At 35.4% G+C, this 11,545-nt stretch overlaps 1 protein-coding gene across 1 annotated transcript; it reads left to right on the forward strand.

Annotated features, from left to right (window-relative positions):
• Nucleotides 1–2,676: 2,676 nt before the first annotated feature.
• On the forward strand, nucleotides 2,677–5,730 carry LOC134718442 (uncharacterized protein DDB_G0287625-like). Its single transcript, XM_063580955.1, has one exon. The coding sequence runs from the start codon at nucleotides 2,851–2,853 to the stop codon at nucleotides 5,650–5,652; it is 2,802 nt and encodes a 933-aa protein (XP_063437025.1). The 5' UTR covers nucleotides 2,677–2,850; the 3' UTR covers nucleotides 5,653–5,730.
• The last annotated feature ends 5,815 nt before the right edge of the window (nucleotides 5,731–11,545 follow it).

Consider the following 11,545-nt stretch of genomic DNA (forward strand, 5'->3'; position numbering starts at 1 on the left):
TCGTTTCTCTTGAGGTTCCGTTTAAACATAAATATGGCAGACCTGACAATAAATCATTTGGCGGGAAAGAAAAATAAATGCATTGTCAAGTATATGGAGACAACGGTTACATTTTACGGAGAATACAAAAACACAGTTTTACTGCTCAACATTGAAAATGTTGGTGAAAATGAAAAATAAGTAACAGTCTTTTTTAAAAGGAGGGGGTCCAAATTAAACCAGAATAAAAGGGTGGGTGTTACAACAATATGTCCATATTTAAATACATTGATCACCAAAAAAGGAGGGTCCATACCCCGGATCCCCCTCCCTTTTTCAAAAATTCAACTTTGATCTGCCACTGAACAATCTTTATTTTTTTAACAATAATTAAATTTGAACTTTATATGTTGTAGTATATATTATTATTACAGGTAGATAATGTCGGTCATATTCACCTCATATAATTCTCCCAGTGTTTATTTAGCAACTATATAAACCTGTTGAGGTTGATCATTTGTATATAGCTACTTTTGCATAGGTACTATTTCTGTACTAAAAATCTGTAGTACTGGAAATCTACTTTTAATATTCAGTACTATTTTGTTACTTTAAAGTTATTGTGATATTTAGGTAACTGGTTTTTTTCCAGTACTTTATTTGTACTTGAAATTTAAGTACTACATATTTTTGGTTACTACTGATTCATTTTCAGCATTTTGAATTTTTTCCTCATGATTTCAAATCTCTTAAAGTTATGATTTTCATTGAATATCACTGTTGGTATTATTTCTGTACCAAAATATTTAGTACAAATTTAGTACTGTACAATACAAGTACCTAAATATTACGATAATTTTAAAGTAAAGAAATAGTACTAAAAATTAAAAGTAAATTTCCAGCGCTACATATTTTTAGTACATTACCTATGAAAAAGTAGCAGTGTATATATTTCCCCCGATAAAATTATCTTGTACTTTGCCAGGATATAAATTTTTCCATGCCTTTTTTGGAAAATATGACTCGTAAAAAGTTTAAGTCACCTTGCTATTTTTCAAGCTACAAGTCGTTCGAAAATGCCTGTACCAAGTCAGGAATTTGACAGTTGTTACCATTCGTTTAATGTGTTTGGACTTTTGATTTTGCCTTTTGATCTTGGACTTTCCTTTTTGAATTTTCCCCGGAGTTCAGTATTTTTGTGTTTTTACTTTTTTTATACGTTTGAGCTTTTGATTTTGCCATTTAATTAGAACTTTCTGTTTTGAATTTTCCTTGGAGTTCATTGTTTTTGTGATTTCACTTTTTCCAGAGATAATTCATGGAAGAAACACTGTTTTGTGAATAATAAGAAATCTGCGAGATATAACTTTGAATAAAATATGAGAAGATCATACCAGTGGGGTGCTAGCCCCCTCCCCAAGTAATAGAGTCAATATTTGAGGTTAAGATCAATTTTCATCGTAATTATTACTTAATCGCGCATTGTATTTTACTTCATAGATGGTGATACTATAAGAGAAAATGAATGTTTCACGATTTTCGTGAAAATATATACAGCGGTCGTTCTCAATTTTTTTTAACACATGTAAAAAGTAAAATCGCAAAAATACTGAATTCCGAGGAAAATTCAAAACAGAAAGTCCCTAATCAAATAACAAATTCAAAGGATAAAACACATTAAACGAATGGACAACAACTGTCATGTTCCTGACTTGGTACAGGCATTTTCAAATGTACAAAATCTCAGACGAAATAGTGGATTGAACCTGGTTTTTAGGCGCTAAACCTCTCACTTTCATGAGTCGCATCAAATTCTGGTGTTTTTTTTTTACAACGATGCGTAAACCATGTAAACAAAACAGACATAATCGGTAAAACGTTTTATTTAAAACTGTTTTTTTTTCAACTGAATTTTGAACCTGAAAACTAATGCTTAATCCACCTCGCTTTGCAGTTTTATGACTAGAATGTTATAAACGTACCGAGTAAATTCTAAAGATAAATGACATCCAAAGTTTATACATCAAATTTTAGTATGCAGGAACGAGATTTTTCGCTATGTATCTCATAATTTGATTTTAGTACAAATAGTTCCAAGTTTCTAAATAAATAAGGTCTCATGGATATTATAATTAACGGTACCAATTTTTCTGTACTAAACTCTGCATTACGACAATATTGAATTGTCATTTCAGTTATAAAAAAACAAAACAAACAAGTACAGCCAAAGTCGGAAACGCATCATGAATGTTTTGCCACAGGCACTAGACGTCCTGTCAATAGCATGAAAATATTGGCAATGGGAAGAAAATAGTGTCCATATAGTCCTTTATAAATCTTTTTGTTTATTTATTATGCATTTTGACATTGAAATGTCATTTCAGTTATGGTCGAAGCCAAAATATTTAAAAATCCAAAGCCTATAAAAAAAATGAAAAGCTTAAAAAAAAAACGGAAAAACAAAAGCAAACAAGTACAGCCAAAGTCGGGAAACGCATCATGTATGTCAGTTTACAATATGATTATTATTGATTGCGTCCTTTATAAATCTTTGTTTATTTATTCTCTCTCTCTTTGTCTCTTTCTAATGACCCGATAGTAATACTGAGAAATATAAGTGTGGACATTTAAATGGTCAGATGTATGTAACAGATGGTCAGGTGTGTACATGTATGTAAATAAAGTTCACTACGGAATGTTATTTATACTCCCCTTTGTTGTCCCTCACAATATTGTGGAGTATGGTGATCACGAACGTCATAAAATAACATTTATATCACGAGAATGCACGTCAACTTTCCCAATAGGATTAATTAGGATTATCCAACACTTTAATTCGCTGTTAGACTTCGGCTACTGTTATCTTAAGAAATGTCCATTCACGTGTGTATCGACAGGCAGTCTGCTGTGTGTGAAGGGAAAAGTCGCGTGCAGACGTCTGCTACCGATGTCACAAATGTAGCGTGTACTCAAAATAACAACATCGAGTGTGTAAAATGTGTGGAAGGCGATTCGAATAATAGGAAGAAATTCAACATGCAAAAAGCGGTTTCTAAAAGAGAGCAAACTTTTGACATGTATGATGCCTTGACTGACAAACTTGCTAACAAGAAAACAACAATGAACAGATCAAATACTAGGACGTCTACAAGTAGTGAAAGTGTCACCATGGAGAAAACGATAGACAGTGCAGTGCAACCTAAAACCAAAGTAACAGAAGTGAAAAAGGGAAAGAAAAGGACCATTGTTTTAACAAAGACCAATAAAAACAAAGTGAACTTGAAAAGGGACGACGTTTTAACAAAGACCAATAAAAACAAAGTGATCTTGAAAAAGGACGACGTTTTAACAAAGACCAATAAAAACAAAGTGAACTTGAAAAAGGACGACATTAAGAAAGTCTCAGTTAATTATGCGTCTGGCATAAGTAAGAAACCGGCAGCGAATTCAAACTTGATAACAATTATTTTGGACGAAAACAACAACTTGAAAAATGAATTGGGTAACAAAGATGGCGATAATTCACAGAAAACTGATAAAAAGTCTGCGAACAACGTTAAGGTGAAAAAGACGATTATAAAACGGAAAAAAATCGAGATAAAACTTAATTTGAAACAGACATCAAAAACAAGTGACAACAGTACCGATAACCCTGCTAAACAAAGTGATTCTACCTGTGACAAAGGCACAGATAAACCGGCTTCTACCTCTACCTGTGACAAAGGCACAGAGAAACAGATTACAACGTGTAGTGCATTGGACAAAAATAAGAAATGCTTATCCGTACGAAACATTCATGGTAAGAGAAAACGGAGTCGTTCCATTAGCTCATATCGAGGCTCACATTCGAATAGTTCACATTCATCTAGCAGTTTTAAATCGTCTTTCTCGGAATCATCGTCTTCATCGATAAGAAATCGTTCTAAAAACTCTTATTCCAGAGATAGAGAACGATCATATTCAAGGAACAGCTATGGATCTAGTCAATCATATTCTACTGAACGGCATCGCAGATCATATTCTAAAGAACGATATCGCAGATCATATGCAAGGGACCGTTATTGTGAATCATATTCCAGGGAACGATATCGAAGTTGTCGATCATATTCCAGGGAATCATATCGAAAACGTCGATCATATTCCAGGGAACGATATCGAAATCGTCGATCACATTCAATGGAACGATATATACACCGACGTTCAGGATCAAAAGAAAACTTCAGACGTCGCCGATCGTCTTCAATAGATACTGTTAGCAGTAGTTCTAGTGATAGCCAGTGCTTGCATTCAAGATCTCGAAGTCGACGCCGACGTTCAAATTTAAGATCTCGTAGTCGACGCCGACGTTCTAATTCAAGATCTCGAAGTCGACGCCGACGTTCTAATTCAAGGTATCGAAGTCGACGCCGACGTTCTAATTCAAGATCTCGAAGTCGACGCCGACGTTCTAATTCAAGATCTCGAAGTCGACGCCGACGTTCTAATTCAAGATCTCAGAGTCGACGCCGACGTTCTAATTCAAGATCTCGTAGCCGACGCCGACGGTCTGGTTCAAGATTCCGATATGCACGATCATCGAAAAGAAGATTTTCATCTTCGGATAGTATTTCATCTCGTTCGTTTACTTCATATTCGTCTACCTCTGACTATGACTATGACTATTTACCACTTCGAGATTATCCATATACCGATCCTTACTACACTATGCATCGATATTCTGTGTATTCCGATGATTGTTCAACATATTCCCGAAGTTATTCTCGATCCAGAAGCAGATCCATGTCTAGATCTAGTTTTACAGAATCTTCTTCAAGTTGTAATTCGTCACCGTCTCGCTCATCAAAACCGGATAGTTACGCACACAATAGCGCATCATGTGCGGCAAAAACGAAACCGAAAACGAAGAACCGAGCTGTTGTCTGTAAACAAACCAAAAAGATGTTGAATAAAAATCCAACCTCGGGACCCAGTGTATCCACTGCGACGTCAAAACCTAAGGTGATTGCATCGCTACAACCTTCTGGGGCTACAACCACCAATCTTCCATTGGTTATATCAATAAGCGACAGCGATGAAACAACCGACGTCCCGAATGGAATAAACAATACACCCGGAAGTAGTTCTTGTGCATCGAGATTGAATGCCGATCAGACGCACACCAATGATCGTTCCGTGCCAAGAACGTCGAAGAAATATGAGTGTGGTGTCAACAAAATAGTCGACATACAACCGACTAAAACCGCCATAGACGTCATCAAATCAGTCAACATACAACCGACTAAAAGTGCCGTAGACATAAAAGAGTGTAGTAGTCAACCAAGTACCGATCGCAGGATTGTGACCTTGACCTCTGTTCATTCTGACAAAAACGTGAGCAAACAAAAATGTGTTGATACAACTAAAATCCCGCTCAATGCTAGCAAGACTAAAAAAACGAGTAAAAATCAAAATACACATGGAAATGTGAAATTTAAATTGACCAATAAAGTACCTACGATATGTAACATAGGCCGCACACAGGATAACACTATCAGACCTCAGACTATCGGACCTCAGAAGAAACAAGCCAAGTATACCGCCGAACAATTCAGATTGTTGATGGAAATTGGAATTTGTTTACAAAATATTTTTAAAGATGTTTCGGAAAAAATCGTTGGAAAACATTCTCAATAGACAAATTTACATTATCACGATTACGGTGCATACACATTAGTCATATTGAGAGAAAAAAACCATGTTTAAGTGTGATAGCTATTAACTAGGCTTATTTCTAACGTTGAGTGTGATAGCTATGTATCAGAATAATTTCTAACATTAAGTGTGATAGCTATGAAGCAGGATTATTTCTAACATTAAGTTTGATAGCTAATTACCATGATTATTTCTAACATTAAGTGTGATAGCTTTGAACCAAGATTATTTCTAACATTAAGTGTGATAGCTATGAACCAAGATTATTTCCAACTTTAAGTGTGATAGTTATGTTCCATGATTATTTCTAACATTAAGTGTGATAGCTATGAACTAGGATTAATTATAATTCACGTACATGACGTAGTTGGATTGAGTTGTGCTGTGGTATTAGTAATCGTGTTGTGACTGAGACTCTTCAGTTCTGAGTACTCATATTTCAATGGTGCTATATTCATGATATTCATCATGATATTTACAATATTCACTGGTTAACGTGTTATTAAGGACACATTATTTGCAACATTCTGTGGTCAAAAACAATTTCGAATCAAACATTGAAAGTCTTTAAATTGTGAAGACTTTGCAAACATAAAAGTAACTTAGAAACATTTACATCGTCAAAATCATAAACTTTTCACGGTTTCAAGAAACATTTAAACTGTTAAAATATGAAGAACTCATATGTATTATTAATATAAATATGTAAAATTTATATGAATATGTATTATCAATATAAATATGTAAAATTTATATGAATATGTATTATTAATATGAATATGTAAAATTTATGAAATGAGACTAACATGACAAAGTCGATTTTCAAATTATATTTGACTGCATTCATTCTATTTTGGGAAAACTATATCCATTATACCTGTATACTTTTGTTGAATTCATTTATCATTTCGATCCCTTTTGCAGCTGACTATGCGGTATTGGCTTTGATCATTGTTGAAGGCCGTACGGGTACCTATAGTTGTTAGTTTCGGTGTTATTTGATCTCTTGTGGAGAGTTGTCTCATTGGCAATCATACCTACTTTTTATAGCATGTATAGTATATCATGTATGTTAATTGCTTTTTATGATGTATCCTAGTTAACTGACTGTGTCGACTGGATTTTCTCCCCAACTTTTCAGTATGATTAATTCTTCCCCACTTTGTCTTGTATCTTAGGCAGCAACCATTTGATTTGATTTTCGGGGGGGGGGGGGGGTTTATGTTTTTTTTTTCTGGACAAATTTATTTTCCCCCTGCGGCGAAAAACAAACCATATCCCCCCCCCCCCCCGAAAATCAAATGGTTGCTGCCTTAGTATGGCGTTCACTATCACTGAACTAGTATATATGTTTGTTTAGGGGCCAGCTGAAGGACGCCTCCGGATGCGGGAATTCTCGCTGCATTGAAGACCTGTTGGTAACAGTCTGTTCTATGGTCGGGTTGTTGTCTCTTTGACAAATTCCCCTTTTTCATTCTCAATTTTATTGTATCATATCCTAGAGTATTTCACCCAAAAAAATAGCGACTTAGATTGATCGTTAGTATACTGATTGGTTCTTGACTTGACTAACTACCGCTTACATGTTTACCACCACCACATTATTAATGTATGTGCCTGTCCCAAGTCAGAAGCCTGTAAATGGTTCGGGTCATTGGATTAAATTTCTAATGCTCATCACTGGTCAGATTTGTATCGCCACATAATTGGTAAAGCTTATCACACCATCGGACTGGTTAAATTTCTAACGCCAAATTACATGTCAATTTTTTTAACGCCACACCAATGGTCACATCTCTAACGCCACATCACTGGTCGTGTTTCTTATGCCACATCCTTCGTCAAATTTCTAGCGCCACATCACTGGTCGAATTACAAACACAACTTCACTGGTCAAATTGCTAGCGCCACATCACTGGTTGAATTACAAACGCCACATCACTTGTCAAATTACAAACGCAACATCACTTGTCGAATTAAAAACGCCAAATCACTAAAATGCCGCTCCAGTCATGCATCAGTGATTCCCTATATAATCAATCAAATTTTTCCAACGAAAGTGGGGGGGGGGGGGGCGGACCCGCTGGATCCGCCTATGCGAATCCCTAGGAGCCATTAATCAAAAAGAAATTGTGTCCCATTATATAGATAACGCATAGGTGAGAGGGTGATAGAGCAGAATGGTATCCCTCGAAAAAGCATTAATTGCTTCGCCGCGGTTGACAATGTTTTCTCGGGGTACCAATCTGCTCTATCACCCTCAGCTATGTGTTATTTAATTCGTTATACTGAATATTTGCTGAATATCGTATCATTAGTGTCTTTTACAGGTTATAATATTTTAAAAGTATTTTCTATGACATCACATACATAACGTTATATAGGTATAAGAAAAAAAGACAAAAGTTGGGCAAGATGTTTTTTTGTGTGTTTTTTTTTACAATCAGAGCTCTTGTATACAATTGTATTTTAACTTAACTTAGTATTAACATGGAAGTAATATTACTTCCATGGTATTAATAAACCGATATTTGGTATTCTATATTATAAAATATTAATGAACTAGACCGATACATGTATATTGTCTTAGTTTCAACCACGTTGATTTCAAGCGATTATGACAGAAACCATTTCAATAACCTATTGTACAATATAAATGGCGCCATATAGAAAATCTGCTACAAATAAAATTGTTTTTGAGTAATTTGAATTGAGGAGATGTCATCAAGCAATGCCAATATCGTGTTATCTCGCGTTAATCGCGTTAGATGCAGGCGACAGACACTCGTTTAGCTATCTTCCTAAATCTACAATCAATGCATTACCATCTATAAACTTTTAAATATTTAATGATTGGATTTTTATCCGATTCCAAATAAATAAGAATATGAAAAGATATTTTATTAGTTTTAAATTCCAAATGACAGGAGTGTTATTAAAATTTCACACCATCATAGGTTTACTCAGGGAAAAGCCAAAACAAAAGTGCCACCCCCTCTTTTCCAAAAAAACAAAAAGCCCCTCATTTTTCTGCAATACATTATGTTTTCGTTTTTCTTGATTTCAATCGTTTTCGTTTTTTCTGTATTAAATTTGTGTAATTATTAGAAAAGCCATAGCAACACGACGGGTGCCGCATGTGGAGCAGGATCTGCTTACCCTTCCGGAGCACCTGAGATCACCCCTAGTTTTTGGTGGGGTTCGTGTTGTTTATTTTTTAGTTTTCTATGTTGTGTCATGTGTACTATTGTTTTTCTGTTTGTCTTTTTCATTTTTAGCCATGGCGTTGTCAGTTTGTTTTAGATTTACGAGTTTGACTGTCCCTTTGGTATCTTTGGTCCCTCTTTTGATAGATGTTTGCTAGTATATTGTTGGTCCCGGTGTTATCACAAGTCCAGGAGCCAGTACTACTTCATGGCATGAAAACACGAGATGTCTGCGGGGGGGGGGGGGGGGGGGTATAAACAGTCCAGGAACCAGTATTTCGGCATGCAAATACGGATGTTGTGTTGTTGTATAGGCTGTTTCAAAATCTTCCATCCTTTTGAATTAAGGAATATATGAAGTATCTGTATAGATCTGATTCTGTGTCCGTTCGGATGATCTCTTTAAACTTGAAACCGTTTTCCAAATACCTTTTTAGGTATTTGATTTTCAAATATGTTGGTGTCGAGCATCACTGATGAGACATTAGTTATCGAAATCTACATCTGATGCAGAATATTAGTACTGTGGTCGTATTTAGAACTAGTCAATAGCATATTTACAATTTAATCGAAGTGTAGCGACTTTATGCTCAGAGCTGAGCTGTTTAACAGTACACGACAACAACGTAGAGTTGCGTCCCTTTGACTTCGATCTGATAAATCATATTAAAAATGTGTAATTTTTCCTATCAATAAAAGCTAGACAATTAATTATGTATAAACCAGACTAAAGTTGATACCATCAAATTTTCTGTCAATTTTGTCGCCTTGTTTTGTTTTACATTTCATATGCTCAAACATTTCGTAAAAGTTATCAAATTTTATATCATAACTGTTATTCTAGGTGGCATTCAGATATTTTATCAAGTATTGACAAATTTTCTATATTATTTGATCTTTGATATCCCATGGCAGTTGGCGCGTGCATAAATTTACAGACGATCGGATTTGGCGCCAATTCCATCTAACTTTCTCAATGGTCGTCTGAAAGTCGGAGAAAATATAGAAAAACGATACTTAACGAGTTGTTTGGTCAGTTTGATTAAAATAATGGACAATTCCTGTCTGTATTGTCCAGCCGAGGCTATCTATCACCCTGACAATCTATGTTAACTAGGCGTCCGATTCAAGCCATTAAAATCCAATAGTTTATGTTTCAGAAAACGGTCATCTCCGTTAGACAATTAACTTTCTGAGGATAATAACAGGATTATAGATGCGACGGTGTGTTTATTTTTTAAATCTTCAATTTAGTGTGATTTTTTTTTTCTAGAATAAAATACAAAACAGACGTAAAAATATATATTGGGTACCAAGTACAAAGGTGCTTGGGACATTTACCCCACTTACCTAATTCCTTTGTTTCCATGGTATATACTCAAGTTTCTTTTACGAATTATTTAGCACAAAAAAATATTATTTAAAAGGAGACATTAATTCCCCCAAGCACATCTTCTTGTAGCTGTCTCCCCCCTTAAAGAACGTGGCTGTTCGTTATTCCTTCGTTTCTTCGTCATATACCAATCTTGAATCAAGTTAAAACTGTTAATTATTGGCGGATCTACAAAAGGGTGTTCCAACAAAACACGTTTTGTTCATGTTGGCTTTGAAATGTATAGTTTTCAGTATAACCGTGAATATTCTTATAGATAGGGGCATTGCTATTTTTTTGTTCATTGTTGAAGGCCGTATGATAATTCAATGTTGAGTTATAATAAAATATTTTATATCACACAGCTAAAAAGGCAATTTTGAAAAGGGGGCCCAGGCAACGTTTGGACTGCAACAGGTAAAAAATACCAGGACCGACCCCTCAATCCGCCTGTGCATACTCTTAGTTGTGTTTCGTTGACTGTGTTTAATCTAATGTAATGTTCAGCCTTTCTACATTCCACTGTATGTATATCGACCTGCTGAATCCCTTCGTTAATGCATCTTAGACCATAAGCTTCATGTCGGGGGGTGGGGGTTTTGAACCCTTTTTTGACGATCAATTCATTTGAATTGGACATACGGTTGGATCCCCTTTTTTAAATAGCTGGATCCGCCTCTAACTAAGTCCGGTTCTCTTTGACTGTAACAATACGAATCTTCCATTAGGCAGCAACAATTTGATTTTCTGGGGGGGCTATGGTTTTTTTGGAAAAAAAAGTTTGTTTCCAGGTTTTGGTGAAAAAAATAATTTGTTTTGGACCATGAGAAAAAAAATTTGTTTGTTTCACCCTCAGCTGCCACTATATGTAATGCTAAAATTGAAAGAAAAAATTGTTTTCGGTTTGTCGCTTAAAAAATAGAATGTTCTTCGCCGAAGGCGAAAAAAAAAGTTTGCACAGAAAAAAAACCCCATAGCCCCCCCCCCCCCCCCCCCCCAAGAAAATCAAATGGTTGCTGCCTTACTCGTTCTACTACTTTCGTCCGGATATTCAGCTGATGTGATGTTAAAAATCCCTATAACTACTTTCAGATGTGGGTCTTTGATCTAGATGATTGGTAAAGAAATTCACCAACGTCAAACATTGGACTATTTAACACTCTATGCATTAACCTAATAAGTACATGTATCTCCATACCACCCCCCCCCCTTTTTCCACTCTAAATCTGCCTCTGAATTAAAAAAAAAATACGCTGACTGGGGGCGGTTCTTGAATATTTTTTTATCTAATAATCTT

Source organism: Mytilus trossulus, chromosome 5 (assembly GCF_036588685.1).
Source record: "Mytilus trossulus isolate FHL-02 chromosome 5, PNRI_Mtr1.1.1.hap1, whole genome shotgun sequence".
Lineage (NCBI taxonomy): Eukaryota > Metazoa > Mollusca > Bivalvia > Mytilida > Mytilidae > Mytilus > Mytilus trossulus.

Coding starts and splice junctions, on each gene's coding strand:
- LOC134718442 (XM_063580955.1), top strand. CDS start 2,851: ATGTCCATTCACGTGTGTATCGACAGGCAGTCTGCTGTGTGTGAAGGG.